This window comes from Vicugna pacos, chromosome 10 (assembly GCF_048564905.1).
Source record: "Vicugna pacos chromosome 10, VicPac4, whole genome shotgun sequence".
In the NCBI taxonomy this organism is placed as follows: Eukaryota; Metazoa; Chordata; class Mammalia; order Artiodactyla; family Camelidae; genus Vicugna; species Vicugna pacos.
Window position 1 is genome coordinate 68,187,456 of NC_132996.1, and position 27,727 is coordinate 68,215,182.

General features: G+C 54.0%; 1 protein-coding gene across 2 annotated transcripts in view; it reads right to left on the reverse strand.

Annotated features, from left to right (window-relative positions):
• The window catches only part of NRXN2 (neurexin 2), a 96,522-nt gene extending 70,973 nt beyond the window's left edge, over positions 1 to 25,549 (reverse strand). For both annotated transcript variants that reach the window (XM_072970216.1, XM_015249883.3), the window contains exons 1-5: positions 24,823 to 25,549; positions 13,897 to 13,914; positions 9,082 to 9,111; positions 6,820 to 6,891; positions 2,290 to 2,591 (exon numbers count right to left, since the gene is read on the reverse strand). In XM_072970216.1, the coding sequence (XP_072826317.1) occupies positions 2,290 to 2,591; positions 6,820 to 6,891; positions 9,082 to 9,111; positions 13,897 to 13,914; positions 24,823 to 25,549 (1,149 nt within the window). The remainder of the gene's footprint in view (positions 1 to 2,289; positions 2,592 to 6,819; positions 6,892 to 9,081; positions 9,112 to 13,896; positions 13,915 to 24,822) is intronic.
• Positions 25,550 to 27,727: the final 2,178 nt, after the last annotated feature.

A 27,727-nucleotide genomic window follows, 5' to 3' on the forward strand; every position in this document is an offset into this window, starting at 1 on the left:
AAATCCCTCCAGAAACCCTTTCTAAACAGACAATTCTCAATCAAAGTCTTGAGGCAGATACCCTCTTTGGCCCTAAAGGCCTATGTTCGGGTCAGCATGACCTGCCTCTGCTCTGACCCATCAGGCCAAGGGGAAGTGGTCTCCGTCAGTTACCAGCTTGGACCCAGGACTCTGTGAGCCCCAAGAAGAGGCTACTATGTCACTGTCCACACTCGGGGCTGCCAAGACCAGGCCTCAGCCCCTCTGTGTGGCTTTCCGGCCTCCCGTGGTCACAGATCTCTCCCTCCTCTCTGTGTCTCTTAAGTTCCTAGAACATTTAAGATTCCTGCTGCTCACTTGTCACTTGTATGGCTTTGCTCTGTTCCCTTTTAACAGGCTCATCTTGTCTCCTCAAGAGCCGAAGGGCTGGGAGGGCAGGGACCATGTCTCTTTTCCCTCGGTACTCTATGTAGATGGACATATTGGCCAAAGGACACATGGATAGGGATCTCAGGCTTGCAGCATGTTGCCAAAGGCAGTACCAGGTGACAGCACTGGTCCTGGGGAGGGAACGCCCGCTGGAAGGCAACTCTGCACCCTCCACAGCAAAATGTATGTGGCACCTAAAACTGTGACAAAAGCACACACACTCAGGTTTGCTCAGACAGTGTGACAGACAACACAGGACAGCCCTCCGGCTGTCAGGGGATGATGAGACATGAAGGGGGCACTTTCCTGAGGAGGTGGGTCACTCTTCAGAGCACGGGGTGCACTAAGAATAGGTGCCTGGGTAGGAACCCAACTATGACAGGGAGCAGTAGGCTTGGAAAGAGCAGGCAGATTAGTCACGGTGTCCTCCCAGCATAGGGAAGGCACTAAAAGAGGAGGACTCCCTGTGAGAGCATCACTCAATGGGTTGAAGAAGAGCCAGTAAGAAGAGTGTGAGTTCAGCTGGCATCCCCCGCCCCACCCCCACCCTGAGAGCCTTTCAGTGGGAGGATGGGGAAAAGGAGAGTGGTGGTGATGGTGAAGAGGGGAACAATGGAAGCCCAGCCACCCCACAGCTAGAACCAGAAGTACAGAGACAACACCCAGTAAAAGAAGGGCTGCAAACCACTTAGCACCTCCCAGGGCATGGATGTTACGTGTTCCTGGTCACACTTAGCTTGCTGGGGATGCAGCTGGAAAAGCATCCCTGCCACCAGCTACAAGAGAAAGTGATGGACCAGGGAGAGAAGAACCACAAGAGCTGGGGCACCAGGGTCCTGGGTGCCGAGTAAGCAGGGAAAGGAGTCAGGAGGCGGAGACAGGAGCAACTGTGGATGCACAGTGTCCTCTCCTCTTTTGAAGAAGGGTCTGACTTGGACTCTGCTTGAGGCAGGAACTTCTCAGGGCTGGAAACAAGCTGTGGGGGCTGCTGTCCAGCAGAAGCTGGGCCAGAGACAGACAGAGCCTCACCTGCCATAGCCACCCTGGGACTTGTGATGCCCAAAAACATAATCCTCTCTCAGGGGTAGGGGCAGGGGTGAGTCTGGGAGCAGGAGCTGAGCGGACACGGAGGAGCAGAGATCTGTCCTGCCTGCAGGGGCCAACCCAAGAGTCTCCTCCAGCTCCTACATGGACTAGCCTGGAAGTCCCGGAGAGATAGCCAGGGACTGCTGAGAGAGCCTGCCCCCCTTTGGAGGGACAAGGAGGGAGAGGAGAGGGAGCGTGCTTCCCAGGGGAGAGGCAGGACCAAGCATCCTCTCGCATCTGCTGCCCCAACCTTTCTTGGACCTCAGCCCTGCCTCTGCCCCAGAAAGGCCCCACCTGAGGACTGACCACATCCCACCCCACATGCCCCAGGTTTTCGTCTGTGCCTTTCTGCCCCACTGTCAGGATACCTGCTCCAGCAGCCCAGAGGCTCACCATCCCACGGTACCCCAGGGCCCACCTGTTCAGGCTTCATCTCATTCCTCCCATCTCTCAAACCGCTGTCCTGCCAGCTCACCTGATTTCTTAGTCCCAGCCCTGGAAACCCTAGCAACTTCCACCAGTCTGAGCCCAGCCCTTCATCTTCCCTCAGGGTCCTTTCCCAGCAAGCTCTGCAGCCTCCTCCCTAGCGCATCATCCTGGTCCTCGAAGCCTGCCAGCTGCGGCCGTAGCCCTGGACCCTCACAGCCCACCCGAAGCCTCAGTCTTCTTCAGAAGCTCGCCTTGCTGCCAGCCCTGACACCTCACATCCCCACCTCAGGCAGCCCTCCCTCCCTACTCCCACTCCCACTCTGCCCCAGACTCCGCTAGCCCCGGCCTTCTTCTCGCTCCCCCTACCTGGCGCAGGTTTCGGGTGACCCGGACGTCGTGCCAGGCGTTGTCGTTGAACTTGCCGTTGACGGGTTCCACAAGGGCCTCAAAGGCTCCTGAGCCCAGGTTGATGACAAGCCAGACAGCCCCCGACTTGAGGGACAGGTTGACGTAGTCGGCCGACTTGCCCGTGTGCAGCATCAGCCCGTTTCGCTGCAGGGTGCGGAAGGCTAGCGTGATCTCATCCGTGCTGCTCTGGATCGGGTTGTGTGACAGGTCGTAGCAGAAGAATTCATTTCCTTTGAAGGTTGCCACAAATTCCTCTTTGCCTGGACGCCACAGTGGGGAAACGGGACATAGCTGAGTGGGGTAGGCACTGCAGAGCCTCCACCTCCCCTGCAGCAGCCCAGGCACAGGTGCTGGGCATCCAGACCCCTCCATCCCAACTGCAAATTTTAGGCTCTCTCCCCTCCCCGTCCTTCTCTCTGGATCCTGCCGTCTTTGCTGTCAGAAGTCAACTTCCCCCACATCTCTTTCCAATGCTGGAGGCTGCTAAGTGGCTCTCACACTGACAGCTGACAATTAAGCTGCCACAGGGCCACATTCTCACTGTCTCCTCCCCAACCAGCCCTCCATCAGTCACTCCCCTTAACAAAAGGATGTGGAAGAGGAACAAGGAGCTGCACCTGACTTCCTCCTGGAGTGTTCCCCATGGCAGGGGCACCAAGGGTCTCCTGAATGCAGCCCACCTCCCTCTCCTGCCTCTTCTCCGGTGATGGCCATCCTCAGTGCCCAGAAACAGTTGCAGCCCTCACCACATGGAATGGGACTAGCAGGCCTGCTTTGTAGCAATGAGCAGATGAGGAGAATGGGGTAGGGGAAGCAGGAGGAAGACACATGGGAGGGAGATGCAGGTGACAAGGATGTGGGCGAGGGAGCAGTGGCACTGGGCAGGGCTTCCACAGGTGGCCATTGTGCCAGCTGTCACACTCTCACCCTAACCCCCAACTTCCTAGTCCAGCCTGAGAGGACAGCGCAAGCAGGCCTTTAGCAGAAAACCGAGGGCCCCCAGAGGGCAGCTGTGGGACCCCTGTGTGCCAGGAGGCAGCAGGAGGCGAGAGTGCAAGGGCAGGCTCCTCCCACTGGCACTTTTTAAGGAAGCAAAAACAACTGGGAGTGCTTCAGGGATTGTTAGCGTTCTGTAAGTGGGTGATAACCGCTCGGTGGAGGGAAGTTAAGGGTCCCAGCCCTATACTTTAAGAAGCAAAACCCACACAGAGGGGAGAAAGTGGGACGTGGAATCAAGGGAGCGCAGAGGACCTGGACTCTGACAGCGACTCGCTTCTCCTCCCAAGTAAAACACACAACAGCTCAGTTCGCCCACCTCGCAGGGTAGATGGGGGGATGAACAAGACGGCCAGGAAAAGGCCTTGGTGGAGAGGAGAGGTTCTCAGCATGGGCCCCCAGGCCCAGGACGAAGCAGTGCCTCCCCTCCTGAGGGCCGGGCCACGGCACAGGCGCCACATGTGGAAGCGGTGGCTCTCTGGGTGCATCTCCTGCAGATGTCTCTCCCCTGTACAACAGCCCCACTCTCTCCCTCCGGGCAGGCTGCCCACAGGCTCAGTTCTCACTGCCTCCGGATGCCAAGGCACCAGCTGCTGCCCCAGAGCCTGGCACTGCACTCACTGCAGCTGGTGAGGCCTGGTTTCCTGAGGCCACAGGGCAGCGAGGCTGGTGGGGCATGGGTAACTTTAGGACAGCCAGAACCCTACTCTGCCTACCTTAGAGCTTCGTGTGAAGGGTCAGAAAATAAAGAGGAGTCAAGCAGAGACAAGAAGGGGGAGGTAGGGAAGAATGGCAATGCTGAGGGAGGCCATGTAGAGAAGGAGAAAGACAGAAAATCAGGGACAGGAGGGAAATGAAGCTCAGAGCTGTGAGGGAGCACGAGATGACAGGGGGAAATAATCTGTATAAAGACAAGGAGCAAGCTGGGAGGGGACAGGTATGGGTGGTGGGAAGAGGGCCAGCAAGGAAAGAGGGGACAGAGACCTCTAGGGAATGGAAGCCAAGGGTTTCTCAGGGCCTTGCTAGTTTCCATAGCAACCAGGCCTGCTGCCCAGGCACTGGAAGAGCCAGGGGGCTCAAGGACCAGAAAAGGGAATGTGTTTGACCTTGGGTTTGCTATGTGTCCTAGTCCTTCCCAGAAGCCAGGCCTCCCCTCCCACTCCCTCACCTTCACTGCAGTCAAAGAAAATATCATTAAAGAGAGAGTCAAACAGAAAGCAAGGAAAGAATAAGGCAATCACGTGAAAAAGTGATTGGAACAGAACAAAAGAAGCCAGTAAAAAGGAGAAAGGCAGGCTTGGGGCTGGACCATGGCTGCCGAGGAAAAGTGGAGAAATGAGGCCATTCCTCGACTTCTCCAGGCTCTGGCTCCAGTCTCCTAGGACAGGAGGCAGAGCCAGCCACTCTAGAGCCAGAGTCCACACATGCTGCAATGCCCATCACCGACGGAGACCCAGGTAGGCCGAAAGACAGAAAGAGGCTTGGAGCAGCCAGAGGGAGCTTGAAAGAATTGGAGGAGAGTGACAGAAAAGAGATGCATAAATATGAACAAGAAAGCCCCGGATGTTGGGAAGGACAGAGACAGCCCCTGAGTGGGGAGAAGAGCAGCAGGACCTCCAGGGATTGGTGGGGGGACTCTGTAGGGTAAGGGTGTGGGGGCTGCTCTGCTGAGGGTGCTCAGAAGAGCACAAACCTGATCTGGGAGGAGTGAGATCTGAAGCAGCAGGGGGCGCTCTCCCCCATCTCGCCGCGTACGACCCCAGAACTACAATTCCCAGCAGTGCTTGAATAGCTCCTAACAGTTCCTGGTACAGAAAGAGGGGGTAATCGCTCGTCTGTCTCCCACGGTGGGGGAGTGTGAACCCCCCTCAAATGTCCCCAGTCAAGCTGAATGTGGCTAGAAACCAGTTGTTGTGGTCCTGGATCTCTAAAGGCCATGAGGGACAGAGCAGCTGCCTCCTTCCAGGCCCAGCTCAAAGCCCTCCTCTGGGAAGGTCTCCAGCCCCCTTTGCCCCTCCCTACCCTCTAGCGCTACAGCTGTCTCTTCTGCTCATTTGGCAGTTACTGCCTAGTAACATCTTGTGCTGCCCCCTTGAGAGGAAGTGTGATGTGAGAAAGAAGACCTGAGCACTAATACCGGCTCTTGCACCAGATTTGTGACCTTGGCCAATAGGCAACAAACATCTCTAAAGCCCAGCTTCCTCCCCGGACAAAGGCGCTAATCATCAGCCTACCTCATAGGTTGCTGTGAGCATCTAGAAAGGCTTAGGGCATCTAGAGGCTTCATAAATTGCAAACCATTCCAGAAATAAATGACTCTTGCACTGGGATGTAACTTTCTGTGTGTGTGTGCTGCCTCTCTCTCTAGATCAATGAATAAATTAACTCCTCTGCACAAAGTCTGCACTTTCCCTACACTTTGCATGTACCACCCTTTATTGTGGTTATTTGTTAGAACGTCAATGAGCCCCTTGAGAACAAAGCCCATTCACCCATTTAAAATAAATTTGTGGAGCACACGCCTACATATGTGCCAGGAGCTATGTAAAGCACCTGGGGTATACGAATGAAAATACCAAGTCCGCTGTCAGCAGGAGGCTCAGTTGAGTGGGGGAGGCAAACAGGTAAAGTGACAGTTACGATGCCATGGGGCAAGTGATATAATGGGTGAGTAGACAAAGGGACACCAAGCAGCGTCTGGGTTTGCCGGGGGAGTTCAGGGGAGACTTCTAGTGTGGAAGGACTAGCTGCTTTTTCAAGAGTCAGCTGAAAGAGATACCAAATGGTTGGGGAAGAGGGCAGGGATGGCAGAAATCCAGGCTGACAGAACAGCCCGTACTAAAGAATGAGATTTGATAGCCCCAAGGCTTGGCACCCACAGGAGCTCCTTGAGGGGTTGCTACACTGCCCTGTAAACTTCTTGGGGAAGAGATTCTCTTAAGAGAGGCAGCCTCAGGGCAGGGGAAAAAGGAGTTTGAAACCTGCAGCCCTGATGCAGGATAAAGGACCGCGGGCTGGTCCCCGGGCAAGTGTCAGTTTCCTCATCTATAAACCATGGGCAATGAGCCCTTCCGCAAGGGGTCGTGAAGGCTCATTTAGGCAATGCGTGTGATACATACATATTATAAATGCCACATCTCCCAACCAGAATCCCCCTGGGCTGACACCTAGCAGGCTTCCAGAATTTGATGGTTAAACAGGGGTGGGGGGGTGGGGGGATATTACACTGCTGCCTAGCGACTCTACCAGAGAAATAGATACTTTCTAGGCATCCCTATTTTGTGGCCTGTGTTCTGGAAGGAGGTCATTGGGACAACTGGGCTTTGGGAAAGAAATGGAAGCCTGTGGCCCTTCACACTGAGGTAAGTACTGGGGTGGACCTCAGAGAGGCTAGAGGGGATATGTCTCCGTTGACTCAGCTGCCCTCCAGGAAGTGAAGCTGGCCTGCAGGGGGTGAGGGCTGGGCTCTCTGGGGACCATGGGGTCACTGACCTTTTGTCGGCTGGTGCACATCGCTGGCTCCTCCTCTCCCGGCCCCCCCCTCGGAGAACAGTAAGGACCCTACTGGAGAAGCAGAATTGGGGAGTCAGGCACAGGGGGCTACCCAGGCAGTCCCACCCCAGCCTTGAGGCGATGGAGGGCCCTCTCCAGGGCAGAGGGTCTGCTTGAAGGTACAGGGTCGGGGGTGCTGCTCTGGGGACTCACTTGCTTCGGCCTCTGGGGAGGGAGCCAGTTGACAAACCAAGAACCCTTAGCTGCACAAACCACATCAGACTCATGACCACCGACTTCTGCCCTTTGCCCAGGGGTGAGGAGACTGGGGTGGAGAGCAGAGGCTTCACTGCTAGTTCAGGAGCCCCTTCTGCCTGACCACATGCAAACAGGCCAGCCCTCTGGCCTTGGGGACCCTGAGCTGCTGTCCAGTGTCTCACCCACTCTCTGCCCTGCTCTGCATCTTTGCTCACCCCGCTCTGTTAGGTCTGGTTCCTGCGCCTCAACTCATCCAATAGCCTAACACAGCACCCGTCTTCCGAAACCTCCCGATTCCCACATCAAATCTCTCTTCAGTTCTTTGCCCATCCTTGAGGCAAACCTGGTTCTCCCTCTACACCTGGTTCATTTATTACAGGGAGTGCTCCCAACATCACCTTCGTCTACTTCTTGGCCAGTTAGACCCTGGGGCTTCCCAGGGGCAGGGCCATGCTTTCTACTTGTTCTTTGTTGCTCCATTGTGCCTTCAGCAGGGCTGTTCACACCAGGGAGGTCCTGCCTGGCTGAGCTCATTGTGGATGGGAAGGCCTTGCTCAGGGAGGACCCCCCACTCCCCACCACTCAGCCCCCCAACCCCAGGCCTCCTCTCCAGAGGCCCCTGCAGGCACGTGTTACCATATCTGGGTCCAAGGCTGCCTTGCGCTCTCCACCCAACCCTACCAGTGAACAGCGGCTCCCAGACACCATACCTACTGCCGGACCCCACAAGATGGTTCTTAAGGGAAACTCAAGAATGGAATTTAAAAGTCCCTGTCTGGGCCCTTACTCTAACCCCAATCTCAAGTCCCCAGAACTAGAGCTAGAGTAACACCTGAGCTGTGGCCTTTTAGGAGGTGGGAGGGGGGATTTCTGGATCCTTCAGGCCTTCATCTATGACAAAGGTGAGCCACAGCCAGCACCCCCAGAACCAGGCACTGAGAGGCAAGAAGGATGTGAGTGAACCAACCAGGCCCTGACTCCCCACTTGGGACTTCCTCTTTCCCCATATTTCTTGCCATCATTTTTCATCCTTGCAAGAATTCCAGGTCTCTACCTCCCCAGACTTAAATCCATCCCAAATTCCAGGTCTGAGTCTCTCCCCACTGCCCAGTCTTGCCTGCCTACAGGCTTAAGACCCCACCCCGTCCCAGTGGAAGATGAGCCCCAACAGAGGATGGCCCTGGGTTGGGGGAGCAGTGCCTGAGGGTCTGGGAGGGAGACAGTGACAGGGAGGTCAGAGCTGGGGGATCATAGTCAGGACTCCTGGGCTCTGTCTCCAGGCCTGCTGAACACCAGGGTTTTTAAAGATGGTAGGGACTTGGTGGAAGGGAGGCTAAAAATAGATGAGCAGTCCCAAAGGTACCACCAATTAAAGGCGGTGTAATCACTAGCAAGTCACGCCATCTCTCTGAGCCTAAATGTCCTCCTCTGTCAAATAGGGTCAAGAAACATCCACAAGACACAAGGGTGAGGGTGTACAGTGAGACAGCTGTGGAAAGGGGCATCCTACAGCAGCAGGGTAAGGGGAATGAGGCTGCCTAATATCCTCTTCCTCCAGCCCACACTTTTCTCTTTTTATCTGGGTTCACAGAAAAGAAAGAATGGTCAGAATGAGTGGAAGGAAATAAAACACCACCATGAGGAAGGGGGAAAAATAAAGCAAGATACACTATCAGGAAAACGCAAAAAAGGTGACTGGAGACCACGGCAGGAGTTCAAACATCTTTTGATGTCAGAAACCAAGGTGGGATGAGGGCGGATGGAATGTGTCGGGGTTGGGGGGAGGTGAGGAGAGGGGAGAGCGCACCCTGGGACCAGCCCCCCACCCCCGCCCCAGCGCCCGAATAAAATAAAGACATGGCAGAGGAAGTGGGCAGGAAGGGCAGGAAGGAGGCAAGACAGGTGGAGGAGGGGAAAGGGGGGCGGGGAGAGGGACAGAAAATCCAGGCACAGGTCAGGGGCCATCCAATCCAATCCAAATCAAACCAGAACTTCAAACCATACCTTCGCTGTTTAACGTCAGGTGAGCCGGACCTTGGAAAGGGGAAGGAGAGAAAGAAAGAAAGGGGGGGAAAAGAAGAAAAAAGGAAGAAAAGGGGAAAGAAACAAAGAAAACACGAGTCATCAAAATCAGCCAGAGAGAGGGGAGAAAAAAGCTTTTGCTGCCACAATTTAAAAACCCTTTTTAACTTGTGACAGACATCGGGGGGGAAAGCCCCCAGCCCAGAGCTGAGGAAAGGGGCCCGATGCCGAAACAGAGGGTGAGGGCACAAGAGGGGGAGAGAGAAAGAGGAGGGGGACGCCGGAGAGGGTGAGGGGAACACAGGCAGAACCAGAGGAAGGTTTGGGGCAGGGAGTCACTGCAGGGGGAGAGGAGATTTTGGTTTCTTTTTTTTTCTTCTTGCCGGAAAAAAAAAGGAAAAGGAGGAGAAGCATGAGGCTGGGAGGGCTGCTTTTTCCTTTTTCTTTTTTTCTTTTTTTTTTTCTTCCGGGAGGCGGAGAGAAAAAAAAACGGTCAACGAGAAAAAACGAGTCGGATGGAGGAGAAAATAAAACACGACACAAAAATCAAAGCCACCTGGAGAGAGAGAGAGTGTCCTGTTAGCATGGAATTGAGCGGGCAAGGGAGAGCTCCAATCCTCCCCCACACCCCATCCTGTGACCCCATGAGCCTGGCAGGGAAGGGGAAGGCGAGGGTGTGAGGAGCCTGGGCTTAGAAGGAATCTCCCACCAAAGGAGACTTTGGGAAGACACGTGTCTGGGTCTAGTCCCCCCAGCTGTCCCCCGCCAACAGCCTCCGTATGGGTAGCAAGCACCTAGCACACCTGGTTCTACGAGGAAACTGGGGTTCAGGAGGACAAAGTTAGAGTGGCAGCAGGTAGGAAGAAGCGGAATCTAGAACACTGGAGCAAGGATGGGGCCTGGATCCTTCCATGGAGAGGACTGGGAGATGAGGCTAGCGCTCTTGGACAGCAAGAACCAGAGAAGGTAGCCAAGACCCGCGGTGGGGAGCCCCAGCTCTCTGAGGGGTTAACACATCTCATTCGAAATTATTCTATGGACCCTGTTTCTCTGGCCAGGCCCTCTCTGATGACCTAAAAGCTGAATTTTGAAAATGGAATACAGAAGCCCTACATCTAAGACTGAGAGTAAGACCCGCTGGGATTTTTTTCAGGGTTGCCTTGGCTCCTTGAGAGAACCTGGTCAGCCCTGATTTGGGGCCCCTCTCAGCCTGATGGGGACAGACTTTGGCCCGTTGGACCAGTACCTCACTGCCCAAAGGGCACCAGCCAAGGAAAGCTCTCATCCAGAGAGACTGGAAGCACCAGGCCCCACAGCTGGGCTGAGACCCCAGGACTCCCTGAGATGACCAGCCAGCCCCACCAAACCTCAGTCCCCCTCCCCATCACTGCACCTGTGGTGTCTGGCCAAGAGGGTGGGGAAGGAACAGCCTTGCAGTACCACATCGCCCTTGGAAACCATCCCAGCTGCTGTGGTTGTGAGATGTGGGCCCTGGGGCTAGAAAATCAGGACAGAAGATGGGTAAAGGGCTCTAGGTGTCTCTGGGGCAAGGCTGAGGGCCAAGATGCCTGGGTTCCAAGAGGAAAGGCTGTGAGGAGGCCAGGAAAGGACCTGATCCTGTAGAAGATGTGGGCAGATGGTTCACGTTGCCCACCTCTCATCTCTCGGGTAGCATTGGTCTCTCCCCACTTCTGAGTATGAGGCAGTTGTTGGGGGGCCACAGCTGCTTAGGGCTGCCTCAGGACAAAAGTGCTCTTGGGAAGACACCGGCTTGATCCACAAAACAAGGCAGGACCCAGGCATTTGGACTGAGTCTTATTCCTTGCTCTGAATGCCCCCCACCAACTCTTTCCCCTAGAACTACCAGCATCTTCTTCCAAACCCCCGAAATCCAGGACCCAGACCCAGGGCCCTAACCCCTCATCCAAGTCTTCTAGGCCCAGGAACTGAGTGCCCTGTGAACTCACCTCCTGTCCCCACAGGCCTGCACCACTGCTGCTGGGGGGAGGAGGGAGCGGCATCTCTCTCCTCGCAGACCCTTCCACTGCCCAGCTCCCAGCCAGCCTCATTAGCATGCGGCACTCTCCCTCTGTCACCAAGGCAACCAGCTGCTCAGCTCCCTCAGGCGTAACAGCACCAGCCATCTTGGGGAAGGGGAGGCCGCTTCCATGCCCCATCTCCCCACAACCCAGCCCAGCCTGGCCTGAGGGTGCTCTCCCTAAAGCCTGCCTCCCTGCCTGACCTGAAACCTTTGCTCCCTGTATGCTCCAGCCCCCTCCTGACGCCCCTCCCCACTTCTACCTGTGGCATCAGCCCCTCCTCCGGTGCCTCTGGAGAAGAGGCTGGCAGTGATGGATGGCATTACCAAGGGTCCTTTCCTAGGGCACTTTATCTGGCTGCTTCTGGGTCTTCTCTCCCTGATACCAAAAGCTAAGGAGAAAGGAGGTGGGGCTACCTGGATCCTCAAAAGGAGATGCTCAGCAGGGGCCTGGGGAGCAGGATGGCTGGGTTCCTGGGAGAAAACTAGGCCTGCGGCACAGTGTCGATGGATGAAGGACGGGAAAAGAGTGTGAAGTCACAGAGGACTCAGAGGTCTGAAGTGGGAACTGCAGAGTCCAGAGTGTAGTGCCACTGAGGAGACCCCAGCACATCCCTGTGAAGCCACCTCCTGCCAAACTCACCTCCCTACTCTCAGTCTCACCCCCGTAATCTCCTACCAAAACCCCAGGGAGGACCAGCATCGAAAGAAGGAAGAGGGTTATAGGGGACAAGATAGCGAGACACACAAGCAGCCACGCCACAGACACAGATGCATCACACCCCTGGGTGTACACACACACACACACACAACTCCTGCACAGCCACTGACACACAGGCACGTGCAGGGCCACACCCAGACCAGCAGACCACCATGCTGCCCCCAAGAGATGGCAATGTGACATCCACAGATCTCATTCCCCACTTGTCCCCAAAACCACACTTCTCATCTTGTCCCTCTATTCCACTTGCTTGGAGAAGAACTGTTTCCTTCTTCCTCTCCTCCAGCTCCAGGCCACTGCTCCTCCCCGCAGCAGCCCTCTGGCTTTCTCCCCGACCTCCTCAGCACCCCCCACCGGCCGCCTGGCCCTCTACCCTCCCCAGTGGTTCTCCCCTTTCTGCCCCTCCCTCCACAGGTCCTTCCTCTCCCCACCTCTATTTACCCCCCTCCTTCTGCCTGCCTCTGCCCCTAGCCCCTCCTCTCCAACCTCTTCCCCTCTCTCTTCCTCCTCTATCCCTCCCTTTGTTCCGGAGGAGACATGACATCAAGAGCAAGTAAAAGTCATATCAGCACTAAATCTTATCTCCAGCCCTCAGAAGGCTGCGTCCACCCAGACACGCAGACTCACTCACACAGAGGTAAATACTGACACACAGACAGGACAGGTGCAGACCCAGATGCAGATGCTGCTTCAGAGGCACACAGAGACGAGGCCACGCCACAGAAGACACAACGATAGAGGTATACACGCCTCCAGACACACTCAGACACATGTACACAAACATACGTGTGCAGATGTGCACAAAGGCACACAAACACAACAGAGCAGCGGAGCTGCATGAACATGTGCGCACAGATAAGCGCGCGCGCGCGCACACACACACACACACACACACACACAGTTGCCTGTGCACAGGGACCAGGGGACCCCTAAGGACACCCAAGGAGAAGGGACATCAGTGAGAGAGACAAGCTGGAGACACCAGGAGAGAAATGGATTCCAGCCCCACATTCAGGCCAAGTGCCCCTTGTCTTCTTTCCTTGCCCAGACGCCAGCATCCAGGGCAGGGCCCGGCCTAGGGAGCTCCCAGCCTGGGGCTGCCCGTGTGCCTCCCTCTCCCGATGGTCCAGGAAAAAAGTGTGGGGCAGATTTAGTGACTGGGATCCTATCTCCTGCCCAGCGAGCTGCCTGCCCTCTCCCTGGGGTACACGTGTGCTCCCCTGCTGCTCAGCCTTTAAGCCTTGACCATCCAACCAGTCTTCCCTTCCTGACCTGGTCCACCTCAAAGAAGGAAAAGAAACAGAGAAAAGCACAGAACCCAGAGAGAGCCTGGGGAAGGACAGAAACAAAGAAAGAGGTCCAGGGACAGAGCCCTGGAGAAAAAGAGAGGCAAAGACAAAAACCAGAGAGAGAGAGAAAAGACAAGTGAAAGAGAGGACAGGAAAGTGTGGACAGAGAGCCCCCGAAGAGAGGCACGCCCTCCGCCCTGCCTGGGCCTGTGCTGAAGGAGGAAGCCAACCACCCCTACCTACCAGCCCGTGGGGTCGGGGCTAGGGGACCGCACGTGTGTCTGAGTAGCAGAGAAGCTGCCAGCCGGCCCACATCCGCTGACCTGGGGACCCGATTCACACCCTGCCTGCATTCTTCAGACCCCAAGCGGATTCCACCCAAGCATTACCCCAGCCCCAGCCCAGCCCCTGGCAGCTTGGCCTTTCTAAGTTTCCTCAGTCATTTTTGGGCACTTCTGAATCCTTCAGCCCCATCCCTCCAGCCTTGCTCCCAGCCTGGTCTCCTCCCCAGAAAAGAAGAAAGGCCAGTGGGCAGATGTGCTGAAGACAGGCCGTGGAGGGGCTGCCTCTGCCAGGCAGTTCTTCCAGCAAACCATGAAGAGGAAACAGGTGAGACGTGGGGCCGAGGCAGCCAAGAGGACACCCATACATCCTTCTCCTGGGGGCCCCAAACATGGGTAGGGGAGGGAGCCAATTGAACCCCATGGCGATTGATAAGCCAACCCCAAAGACCAAGAGGCATCACTCACCTTCCATGGGGTGCTCCTCTACAGGCCAGCGAGGTTCGGGAAGGAGGGGCAGAGAGAGAGAAAAAAGGAAGGCTGTTAGCAAGGTAGCAAGGATGGGGCTCCAAGGGGAGCAATGGGTGGTGGGTTCAAGGTCCCCTAGCCCACCCAGGCCCAGACACAAGTCACCCAACCTGGAATGCCCTGATAGGGACGAGACAGAGACTGAGCCGTTCCCCAAGTCAGCACCTCACACACAGGGTCACACAGTCCCAGGGGACCCAAGTCTCACATTATATTTCAGGAAACTGAGGCTCAGGACATGTTAGTGACCACTCAGGGTCACACGGGGAATCTGAGGCAGAGCCGGGAGCAGCATTCAGGTGTCCTGACTCCCCCAGCACCTTCCTCCTCTGCACTCCATTGCATCTTAGAAACAGATGGGGACACACTCACACATGGCTCACCCCCAGTGACACACTGACACACATAGGCACTTAGTGATGCAGACATGTATAATCTCTCACACGACTTAAACCTGAAGCCTTTGCACCCGCGGACTCCCCACTCCCCACCCCTACCCAGACATCCTTTCCCCTGGGGGGGGGGTGGAGTCTGCTGTACACAGTCAGAAAACACAGTTCCGCCTCCAAGTGCCATGTGACTCTCATCCCAGGCTCTTCGTCTCTCTGAGCAACCAGTACCTCTTCTGCAAAAATGAAAGGGGTGGACTAGATTTCATCTAAGGCCCTGGTTCTGTGACTCTGGGATAAATGCCTTCTCAACAGCTGGGTGAGGCAAAGGGCCCCCAGGATGGATGGGACACTTCAGTAGTGGAAGGAGGTCAAACCTCAGGGGGCCATACTGGGCTGATCCCTATGTTACGCCACAGCCCTTGGGCAGCTAGCCCTCACCTATTTGGGGCCTGCCTGAGCCTGTCCCAGGGGCTCACCAAATAGGTCAAGAGAGAAGATGGAAGGAAGGGAGGAGAGAGGCAGTTCCTTCAACTAAGCTTCAAGTCCCCGGGGCTCTGGTCGGCTCTGTAACTGGGCCAAAGCCCCTCTCCAAACATTTCTACATGCCCACCTACTGGGAGCCTTTAGCGGAAGCAATAGGATGAAAAAAGAAACAGCACGACTTACAAACATATGGACCCAGTGGGCAAACACACACACATACATACACACACGCACACATGGACCCTGGGATACGCACTTATATACGCAAACAGCTATTCAGTACACACTCACACCACATGCACACACTGTCTCCTACCTCCAACCTCTCTTTGTGTTATTTGCTCCTTTGCTCTGAGGGAGTTGGCTAAACTCCAGAAATACACACTGTCATCTGTCACACCTTATACCACCCCCACAATACACACACAGAATGCAGAATCAATACTCGCACTGTGATCTAATACATAATATGAGATGTGCACACCACCCCACCCCACACTCCCTCCGGTGGCTAAAGACACACCCTCCATTATGAACACAGCTCCCTTTTTTTAATCTATCCATCTATCTATCAGCCTCCCATTTTCTAAACCTACACACACAAGCCTTTACATCTCTACATGTGTTACAAAGACACTTCTGTGCAACAGAGCTTCTTTTCCCAATAGCTGCACCCCCCTAAAAGCCATGTATACAATGATTTCCTTAAATAAACTGAATTACATGCATTTGTGGTGAGGGAGGGGAGCTGGCTAGGAAGGGGCCCTGGGGAAAACCCTTGGGCTCCCATGAGCCCAACGTCCGGCTCTCTTTGGCCCTAGTGTGCTAAGGCCCTGGTCGGTCAGCACACTCATCTCTTCAGCACCTGCACAAACAAGGAGGCTCGGCAGTTCTGGATAATCCAACATGGCAGGTATTTCCAAGAGTATTCCCACCTGCCACTAATGTGGGTCATGCTATGCTCAGGAAGGTGAAACAACTAAGTGTAGTTTGCTGCCTGCAAGAGTCTCCCCTCTGCTGGCTTCCCGGAGAGGCACCTGGAGATTCACTGGCCTCTCCTCTGCTGCCCTTCGCTTTCTGCGGATTCACCTGTGCCCCTCACCTGCCATCATGGGCCCCTCAGCTCAGTCTCGCGCCCTCCACACACCTCTCTCTTCTCCCACGTCTCTTCATGAGAGCACACTTTCGTGGCTGAGGGACTCCCAAACCTGTATTTGCCGCCCTAGCCTCTTCCATGGTTGCCGGTCCTACATCCCGACCTGTGCACTCAGCAATTACTCAGACAGCTGCTGACAGCCAGTGCACTCCTCCGCTGGAGCCGCACTTGACATCTCCACCCCTGGCAACAAATTGCCTGTTTCCCTGAGTTCAACAAAGGCACTGCTTCCAACCAACACTTCCTGAACACTCACCATGTGCCCCACACTCTGCCAGGCTCCAGAGAAGCCATTAGTTAGCCACGAGCCAGGCACTGTACAGACCCTCAATGTGTGTCGTGGACCAGCAGCTTCCCGGCAACCCTCATGAGCTCAGTGTGTTATCTACTTCCTCCGCACAGAAAGGGATAATTGCCCAGGAGAACAAAATCTCCTATGCCTTTCTCCACTGCGCTTCCGGGTCATTAGAGCCCCCACGCTCACCCCTGACCCCAGGTTTCCTTCATTAGCCTCCTGCTGGTTGGTCCCCTACCCATGCCCAGCCTGGCTCTCTTGGCACAGGTACCAGATACACCCGACTAAGCACTGCTGTAATCAACACACAGGCACACATACATATGCACACATGCACGTGCACACATGCTCAGAACTTTTCAGAGGCTCCGGGACAAATCTCTCTTCTATGCTTGATATATCCACCTGCCTTCAGAGAAGCTCGATCTGAGTGTCTCACAGGCTGTGTCCTCATGTCCAAGATGGACCTCAGAACCCTTCCGCCACAAGCCTGCTCCTGTTGCCTGCATTGCCTGATCAGGTTAGGAACCCAGAAATCAGCCTTGCTCTTTTTTTCTTTTTTCACACCAATCACCAGGTCCTACCAGTTCCACCTTCTAAAACTCTAAAAACTCAACTCCTAGAAACCTTTTTCATCCCTCGATCACCATCAGCACAGCCCCAAGGTCAGACCCACACCAGATCCTCTCCTCGGAACATTAATAAGGCTCTTGAATGATCTCCCCCTACAGTCAGTCTTGTCACCCTGCAATTCATACTCCAAGCACTGCCAGTGCCGTCCAACCAAGTCATGGATCTGCCTAGAACTCTTCAAGGCTTTCCAGGGCCCACAGGATCAAGCCCAATATTCTCAGGAAAGTCCATTCCAAGTTGACCACGCCTCCCTCAACCTTCTTTCCTGCAACAATTGGGGCTCTATCCATACCCAGTTTCTTTCCATTTCCCTAATATGCCACATTTCTGCACATACTATTCCGTCAGCTTGAAACATCCTTCCCTACCCTGCCTGAGAAAGTAGACTCTTGCCTTAAGACCAGGTCTATATGCCTTGCTCTGTGTTCTGACCTGACCTCCCAGGCAGAGCCAGCCATTCCTCTCTTGATATGTACCTCGTGTTATTATCAGATCTCTATCGCAGTTGTTTCCATGCCTGCTTCCTGACTGGACTGTGAGATCTCCAAGAGCAAAGACAATGTCTCATTCATCTCTGTATACCCAGCTGCTTGCACAGTTTCTGGCTGAGAAAAAGTCATGCCTGTGTTTGTTAAATGGATACAAAATAAAAAATGAACACGTCTCACTTACCAAGCACTACAAGTGTGCCCAGCTCTTTCTGAACATGGTTCCAGTTCCTCCCCACTGCTATCTCATCAGTAGATACTGCTATCACTTCCTTGTACAGATGGGGAAATCACAGCTCAAAAGTGCAAGAAATTTATCCAAGGTCATACTGCTAGCGAGGGCCAGAGTCAAAATCTGAACCCAAATCTGACTGGCTTTAAAAGTTCCGGTGGGCTACATTCTTGGCCTGAAAGTTAAGACTTCTAGAAGCTGGCTTGAATCCACAGTTCTGATTTTATCTCCCACAGAGAACAACTATCTTGGTCTCCTCACCAGCCCCTGATACACTCGACTCACATCCCTAGACTCTTCATTTAGGGTGTTTTCCTGGTGGGGAAGTCCTGGCCTTTCCTTCCCACCTCCACAAATCTCATTCAGTCATCCTTCAAGATCCAGCCAAGTCTCACCTCTTCCTTGACGCCTTCTCTGACCACAAGGCTTAATAATCATAGTAGCATTCATTGATCGCTTAGAATAGTGCCTGGCACATTGTAAAGGATTTCCATATATTAACTCACTTAGTCCTTACAACAATATATGACCTCCATTTTACAGGGTAGGACATTGAGGAACAATGCGATTCAGCAAATTGTCCAAGTTCACACAGCTAGAAGGAGCAAAGCGGGGATTAAACCTGGCAGCCCACGCTCTAAACCATTCTGCCATATGAGGCTCTCCTTGGGAGCATCTATCTGGTCTCTGGGTTCTTAAAACAGTTTCTCCCTGCACAGCTCTCTTGAGCTGTCCATCCTGTTCTGCCTGGAGCCCTTTCCAACAGCAGAAACTGTCAGGACCACAGGTATTAGATGTTGGAGCTGACAGAATGATTCCACGTATGTGACCTCATTTACTCAACTTTCATACACACAGGTCTTGACTGCCTCACCAGAGGGCATAAATGGTATCATCTTGGCTAACATGAACTCGGGATTCCAGCAGATTCATTATCAAGGACAGTGATGAAGGCCAGAACTAAAGAAAAGAAAAATTTCTGAGCAGCCAAAACCAACATCATAACAGTTATGCATTAAAAACTGTGATTTTCTCATAGGAGAGCCTCTCAGACCCAACTCAGAATCCACTCCCTGTTGGTGACACATAATTCTAACATGGTGGGAATGCTAATTTCTGAGTTCACAGAGAGAGAGAAGGATATCCATTGCTACTTGACAACACCTCCTAAGGGCAGAGGTGGAAAAAACTAAAAAAAGCTAATCGAAGAATGAAGAACTCGAAAGTACAGCAACCAGGCTTCATTTCAGGCAGGGACAAACTACAACAACGGAACCACCGTGTGACAGTCTGGTGCAACACCTGAGAGGAATCATGACATACTGAGTCATCCGGAAAAGATTAAATCGCATTCCAAATATGCTCAGGGAGACAGAGAGGTGCACAACGTATTTTAGAAAGATTTCCATCTGAAACATGGTAAATGTTGGAGAGCTTTTAGGGGACAATGCCCCACTTTTTAGGGTGAGTTCCTCCCCCAGGGCTCCCTCAGGGAGACTGAGATTTTGCTGATAGATTCCCACTGCCCTCTCTCAGTGCTGGCCAACAAATACAGGAACACCCTCATCAGATACTGGCCTAAAGGAAAAGCTGTGGTTCAAAGAATCCAGGGAGGTTACTGGTTCTTGATGAAACATTGGTCCTAAGTACCCCCAATAAATCAAACGCAGGGCACCCATGGACACAGCTGACTGACCGCCTCTCCTTTCAGAGACAGCATAGAGAAGGTGGGGGGCAACAGGCCCTGGAGTCAGCTCAGGTTCAGATTCCAGTTCTTACATCTCACGGGGTAGTCATGCCTTCAAGGCACCTAGCAAATGCTCACTAGCTGTGAGGTCCTGCTCTCTCCTCCCTTGACTGTGATCCGATTCTCTTTTTATCCTAACCGCTCCTTCGTGTATCTGCAGTCACTCCTCCCCCCTCCTTCCAACTGTATGCCCCCCTGAAGTCTCTTCCCCTTCTCCTTGGCCACTTCATCCGATCCCAAAGATTCAAATACTCTCTCTCCACACACATGACTCCCAGGTCTCCATCTGCAGCCCCACCTTCAACTCAAAGCTCTGGTCTCCTGTTTCCACCGGGCTGGACACCTCCATCTTGGAACACCAAGACAGGTGCATGATCTGTGACCCAAACCTGCTCCCCCTCCCAACTTCTCCCTCCCCTCTCAACCCTCTACCATCCTTCCAACCATGCAAACCTGAAACCTCAACATCTCTGAGCCCTCCCCCACCTGGAAAAGGCAGAGTCCTACAGTTCAGTCTCAGCAACAGTTCTCAACCACTGTTGCTATCCCTGCCCCACAGCTGCCACCATCCTTCCTCGCCACTCCCCAAGATTGCCGAGGGTCAGGGCCTCCATATCTCTTTCCTAAGTTATCATCTCCCAATTGATTTTTCCACAGAATAACTCGACTCTCCAAATTCTATTCCACACTTCACTCCCAGCTTCCAAAACACAGCTCTTATTAGTCCTTTGCCTGCTCAAAATTCTTTTGTGGCTCCATTTACCAATACTCTGTACACAGCATCCAATAAATGTTAGTTTTATTTATTTTAGTTTAAAATTCCAAGACCTGGCCTCAGCCTGCTTCTCCTCCTTTAGATTCCACGGTTCTCCCTATACACCTTGGTGCCCCTCTATGGACATGAGGTACATTTCCCCCTTCCCCGCCTTTGTTCTTACTAATTCCTTTGCTGGGCGTGGCCTCCCCAAACCAAGCTCACTAATCAATGTTAAAGGCCAGTCTTAAGTAGTATGCCTTTTATTACCAATCCCCCAACTCGTAAACTCTCCCCTTCTTCAAAACCCCAAGAGCACTCTGTTTGTAATAGTAACTACTTACTCACCACTAATTATGTACCAGACACTCATTTAATTCCCACAACTAATCTGTGAGATAAGCATGCTTATCTCCATTTTACAAATGAGAGAAAATTAGTCTGCAGGTTAGGTATTCATCTGACTCACAGGACTAGTAAGTAGAGAAGTCAGATTTAAACCCAGATCTGAGCCTCAGAAGTCTATGTTTTAATCACTAAGCTACACTGCCTCACTGCATCTCTTTCCATCTCACTGCATAAACCATGCTGTTCTTTTGCTATTATTTATTGAGCACTTTCTATGTGCTGGGCGCTATTCTAAGTACTTTACCTGAATTAGCTCATTTAATTCCCATAACAACTCTGTAAGCTAGGTACTAGTATTATCTCCATTTTACAGATAAGGACACCAGGGCAGAGAGAGTTTAAGTCCAAGGTCAGTACACAGACAGTCTGACTGCAGAACCTGGTCTCTTAACCACACACTGGACTGTTTTTTATCTGCTTCCCTAATTAAGCAGTCAACTCCCAGAGCAGCGTCTTCATCTCTGACTGACCTTCCACTCCCCAACACAAGGCGCATCACAAAGGAAGCCTTGACAACACCTGTTGAGTTAAACTACCCACAAAGTTACAAAAAACTCAAGAGACCCATGCATCTATCTCCCTGCCAGCACATGCATTACCACTGGTTTCATTTCTCTCCCAAGTACCTCTGCACCCCCACTCCTCTCTGGGTCTCCCACTCACACCTGTACATCCTTCTTACTTCATCACTTTTCAGCCTTTTCTCCCCACACATGAGAGACACAAGGGGGAGTTCACATGTAAACCAATGCAAAATCCCAGTCTACCTGATCCCAGCTTTGGCAAACAATCAGCAGCGGTACACATACTCAGTTACTCATACTTAGCTCTTTCTTCAATTACCTGGGGCCAGACCCCCCCAGAGAAAAGCAGCAAAATGTCCTAGCATGGAGGTTCTCAGTCAATGGGTAGGCCCAGACCCAGGAAGGCAGGGAGGATTCTAAAGTATCCACAAATCCATATGCACATCAAGTATCTGAGGGCAGATTGGTATGTCTTGCATATAAAGCTGAAGCTTCTTTTTTTCTAATGTATATTTGATTAAATACAATGGCAAATATAACATCAAAGCCATCTAAAAGCTTTCCTGAATTCATAGTAGCTTTGAGTCATCTATTTTCACAATAAATGATATAAAAATAACTACTATTTGGTATTATAAGGGGTACTGTGAATTACTGGTTTTTAAAAATGTCCTCAATCTCAGAAAAAAGTTGAGAACCCCTCAAAGCAGATAATAATGAAGTAAATGTAACTTCCAGGGAAGCTTGAGGACTCTGGCCCTGAGATCTGTCTCAGTTATCAGGAGTCAGACCAGTTCCCTTTAAAGTCTTCCTACCCCAACCCCAATACCCAAGGATGGGAGTTCACTCCTTTCCTGCTTGGCTGGATGAGAATGTACTAGAAGAAGTGTAATGAGCACAGGATATTACAAAAGCTGCCCAGGAAATAAGGAACAAATATAAGAGGGAGGGAATGTGGTCATGGGTAAGGAGGGGAATCAGCAGAGCTGCCACTGTGCCTGTCACCTCCAGATGTTTAATAGTGTTCACAACCCCCATGCCCACCCACAACATATATCTGAAAATATACACATACACATTTTTCACAGATGCATACAGCCTTACTTACCCCAAGCCTTTATCCTATCAAATACTTGTTAATATAACTTCATTCATTCCACAGATCTTTATCAAACACACATTCAGAGATGAATATCCCTACCCTTTTATCACAGATAAAGCACAACTTCCTCAGCAGCTATCTCACACACACATGCACATGCACACACACACACACACACACACAATGGGTCAGATAAACAGCCACCCCTCACAGCCCCAACACAGCTACCACAAACTCATCTGATACACATGCAGCACCTATACATATGAGACACACAACTATCCCTGTCACACACAGGTACTCAGACACATCTGTGACACACAACCATACAACCTGCATTCAGAAGCATACATCTTCTGTGGCTCACTGGGGGCCTCTGGCCAATGAATCCTTTCAGGGAATGAACACAAGCGCTCTGGTTGACCAGGGGGCCTCTGGCTACATTTTTTCATACAGCCAGGCCCCATTCTGACAGTCAGACCATAGATTAGTTACTGTAGCCCCTCTGCAGCTCAAATTTCCCTTCCATCAGAAGGGTGGTTCATCCTATTAGGAAGGCTTGGAGAGGAGGGGGTCATAGGACCAGAGACTCAAGTTAAAGGTCATGAAATATTCCTCACAGAGTCCAGGGGTCTCACTGTGGTCTTACACTGAAACATATGCACATGGTGCCTATACAGAGCCTATGCCCTTACACTCCTTACTAGGCACTGGACTTCTATTTGTAAACACTACTTTCAAACAGACCATACACACATACTGTACATACTGCCAGACTCACGGGCCTCTGCTTGCAAGCAGACACACCCAGACACACAATTTCACAGTTTAGGGAGCACATGCACTCCTTGGAGAAAAGGCGAGAAGGTGTCAGATTAACTTAATACACACAGTTCCTGAAGATACATCCCACAACCTTGTACAAATAACCCCCAAGAGCAATCCAAAAACCTTCCTTATTTATTCCTCTACCACAACCACAGATACATCATCAAAATACTATGCAAAGTACAGATTTCCCAAGCCCAGAGCTACACCTGCTGACTCAGCTCCTCTGGTGGCTGTCCAGCGCCTGGCAGTCCCCAGAGCAGTCCCTGGGGTCTGTGGGCACACACTGCACATGCACATGCTCCCAAAGACCCCATCGCTCAGAGGGCAGACACACAACTGTTAAGTGGCCCACAGCCTCAGGAGTGCCAGGGAGAGGAGAGCCTGTCTGTCTGCACACACCTCCTGGAAAACAGCTGCCTCAGACCAGGGAGGAAGGAGATGCACATGCCCTGCCCCCAAATTGATGGGGAACCTCTCCCCCACTCCCCAGCCAGACGCAAGTACAACAGGTGTCTTAAAGTCCCTCCTTTCCCCATTCCCAGTAAAACCACAGCCCACCCTAGGCTTGGCTCCACCCTCGACCTTGTCCCCTCACTTCGTCCATCACTGCCTCTTGGGGGAGGGGGAGGGGGAGGGAGCTGGCAGAAACGCTCCCTCCCTTAACCTCCCTTTCAAGTTCCTATCCCACACTTAATTCCATACTCCAGAGTCCTCAGAACCGCCCTCCAGCCCTCTAGTCTCCCTCCCAAACCCTAAGCTCACAAGGGCTCCGATGTTTAAAACAGAAGCCTCCACTTCCAGTCTCTCACCCGGGAGAGACGACCAGCCATGTTTTTGCCTCTCACCCAAATCAACTCTAGTCCCGAGCCTGAAAGGCCTCAGCCACCCTCACCCTCCTGCTTCCTTCACTCCGGGTTCCCGCCCTCCTGGCGCGTGCAGTCACAGCCTCGAAGTCCCCACTCGCCCTCACCTGTCCTCGCACGCTCCGTCCCACCCTTCGCCCCAAGCCCACCGCCCTCACGCCCGGGCTCTCACCCACCAGTCCCGTCGCCGCCTCTCAGGCAGTACTTCCCGCCCACCCGCGGACCCTCACCGACTGCGGCCCCGCCCTCCTGAACGGACCACGCCCCGCCTCCTAGGCCCCGCCCGCAAGGCCCCACCCACGTTCCCCACAGGCCCCGGCCCCCCCGTGCTGACCCTCACTCTCACAGCCCTACACACCGCCTAACGCTCTACACACCGTAGAAGCCTCACACACTGTCTTCAGGACTCCCTCACAGGTCACTGTACTTCCCAAGCGTCCCCGCCCACAAGGCCCCACCCAGTGCCTCTCATAGGCCCCGCCCACACAGAGCACCTCCACCAGCCTTCACCAGCACCTCACAGTCTGTCACCCATCCGACCTACACCCCCTCAAGCGCCGGACCCTCATCTTCTCGCCAGCAGGGCCTGACTACACAGTCCTACCCACAAGTCAAGACAGGACCCTCACTGGGGAACAGGGGGAGGCTCACTGGATGGGCTCACAAGGCTGCTCCCGCACTGACCACGCCCGCACAGGGTCAGCACGCTGGCCACACCCACGGCAATCCGCCGCACTACGCCGTTCCTGCTGCTCACCGGCGGACCATGCGCGCGCCCTCTCTTTGGGACAGGCGTCCTCACACGCCCCTCACAACCCTCGCGTGCTGGTACACACTCTCACTTGCCCTCCAGCCGGAGTCCGCGTGATGCAGGCGCCCTCACAGGCCCAGATCCTGGGACAACCCGCCGCTCCTCACTCCCGCGCCCAGGAGCCCAGCGGCGGCTCCCCCGGCTCACCTTCGCTGCAGAACTTGCCGCCGAAACCTGTGTGGCTGCAGTCGCAGCCCACCTCGCCGGGGGCCAGCACGGTGCAGAGGCCGCCGTTGGCACAGGGGTTGCGCGCGGGTGCGCACAGCGGGTCAGCGGCGGCGCCGCGCAGGCCCTGGCTGCCCAGCAGCGCTGGGGGCCGCTCACCCAGCTTCAGGTTGGCCAGGAGGCCGCGGAAGGGCGGCTCGTACTTGACGGTGCTGAGCGTGAGTGCAGAGAGTCGCACGTCGGGCGGGATGCCGCCCACGAACAGGTCGCTGGCCACCTGCATCTCGCGGCGCTTGGAGCGCACCTCGGCGGCGCGGGCCTCGCCGTCCACCGCCAGGGCCGTGCGGCGTGCGTCGCGGGTCAGCAGCACCATGTGCCAGCGGTCGTCGGCCACCGGAGTGTCCAGCTGCAGCGTGGCTGGCTCTGCGCACGAGAGCGTGAAGCGCAGCCGCAGGCGCCCGTCCACCAGCAGCAGCTCGAGGAAGTCGCAGTCGCCGCCGTCGTCCAGGTAGAGCAGCAGCGCGCGCGTGACGTTGGTGCGCAGGCTGAAGCTGAGCTCGCCGCTGCTCGCCGCACCGGCCCAGCGCGCATAGCGAGCCCACTGCCCAGGGCCGCCGCCAAACTCCAGGCTGCCCGCACCCGCCGCCAGCGTAAGCAGCAGAACCAGCAGCGGCAGCGACGGCGGCCGCCACGGGCTCCCGGGCGCCATGCCTCCGGCAGCCCCGGCCCCGCCCGGCCCCCGGCCCCGCTCAGGCTTCAGAGCCGTGGGCGCATGGGGCAGGGAGGGGGCCGGGCGCCCCCTGCGCCGAGCGGGGCTCCCTCGCTGGCTCACGGTGCCATGGGCCCAGCCGCGGGGTGAGGCGTGCAGAGGCCCAGGTGCCGGCTTCCCCGGGCGGCGAGGGAGGCGCCCCTCCCCCGCTCCGACGGAGTATGGGTGAGGGATGCCTGCGGGGAAACAGAGAGGAAAGGGTTAATGAGGGGCTTAGGGGAGGGGAGCCGTCAGTGTCGAACTCCCCCCTCCCACCACCAAGCGCTCAATTAGTTTAGGACTCGAGGAGCCGCCAGACCTGGAGAGGGTCTCAAAGCGAGAGACACCACCATGACGAGAGAACTGGCGGCCCAACACTTGGAGGGGAGGAGATGGCACTCGCTTGGGGGCATTATTGGTTTGAGATGTGGATAGGTGGGGAGGTAACACCTTAGAATCCAGTAGCAGCCCAACCAAATGCCCTAACTCTTGCCTCCCATCAGGACCAGGGCCAGCTCCTATGGGTGAAGCCTAGAGACTCTCCTCCAGCTGGTGACCACAGCCCCTTCATCTCTGAGCCACCCAACCTCTGCGACTGGCTCCCACCACCAGCCACGGCTCTCTCTCATCAGTTCCTGGATAATGCTGGATAATGAAGTTGCTACATAATTCATTGGGATTAATTAAACGCCAATTTGTCAATGGTATCACTGGTTAACCTGGCTGGGAAGGGGGCAAGGGAAAGAAGTCAGCCAGGACCCAAGCATCCAGGCTCCAAGTCCATCTATGCAGGGACACAAGCATCTGATTCCTGTCTCCAATTCTCCCCAAACCACACTCATCCCTTCCTGGGCCCCAACCCCCTGCACACCAGTCCAGATCCTTCCTGAACCTAAATGATTGTCACTCTCAACCTCCAGTTCCCAGTCTTCTGCCTTGGACCTGGGCTGGTACCTGGGTTCTCTTCACCCTTCAGTTCCACCCTCCTCCCCATCCAGGGCTGGGGGAGCCACCAGGAGGCAGGCAGGATCATTTGCATAAAATTGCCTTTCTGAAATGATTACCCTTGTAACGGGCTGTCAGAGAGCAATTTATACCCCACGCCAGGGAGGGGAATTTGCATCTCGTTAAACTCCGAGTCGTAATTATTTATATCCAACAACCCTCCTGAATATTACATTGATTTTATTTTGGGGAGGGAGGAAGAGAAGGAGGTGGGGAGAAGCCTGGGAGAGAAGCAGGGAAGGGCTGGAGTTTAGGAAGAGATAGGAAAAGACTGAATCTGACGGGGAAGAGGAAGAAGAGAAATCACCTGAAAAGTGACAGAGACAGAAGAGTCGTGGAGGAGAAAGGTGGCCTGATGGAGAGAAAAGAAAAGAGAAGATAGAGAAAATTAAATTCCAAATTCAAACACCACTTGTTAAAGCCCTGGATGCTGAGCATTTTTACAAATGTTATTTTACTTACTCACTCTGAAACTATTCCCATTAACCAATGGGGAATCCCTGCAGAGACGTGGAAGAACTTGCCTAAGGTCACACAGCCAGGCGGTGGGGAACTGGGACTTAGACCCACGAGTATCTGACTCCAGCATCTCCAGGAAGGAGACAAAGAGCAGGGCAGCCACAGGTGTAGTTCAGAGAGGTGTGAACCACAGGAAGATGAGAAAGGTAACTTGGAGTGAGAGAAGGTTGGATGGCTGTGGTTCTTCCCTACATGGGAGGAAGCTGGGGTATGAAGAAAGAGGGAGAAGGCTAGGGGTCCCCTAAAAAGCCATAGTGAGGGGTTGAGCCTCTGCTCATGGGAGGGAAGGAATGGTTGGAATGATAGTTATGCAGAAAGAATATGGGGCAGAGAAGACCTCAGGAGGCCAGTGGTAGAGTTTGGGGAGCCATCTCCAAGAGACCCTCAAAATGCATTTCTCAGGTCCTCCTATCTGGCTCCTTCTGACTGCTGTCTGCTCCCTCAATTCTATAGGATCCAAGAGGGACTCAAGTGTCCTGCCCCAGCACCACTCCAAGGGCTGCCCCTTCTGAGGCAGGGAGGGAAGCAATCCAGGCAGGCAGTCTCCTCTCCCTCCAAACACTGGAGGATATATATAGCTTTGCCATTGCCTCTTCTCATTGGGTAATAGAGATA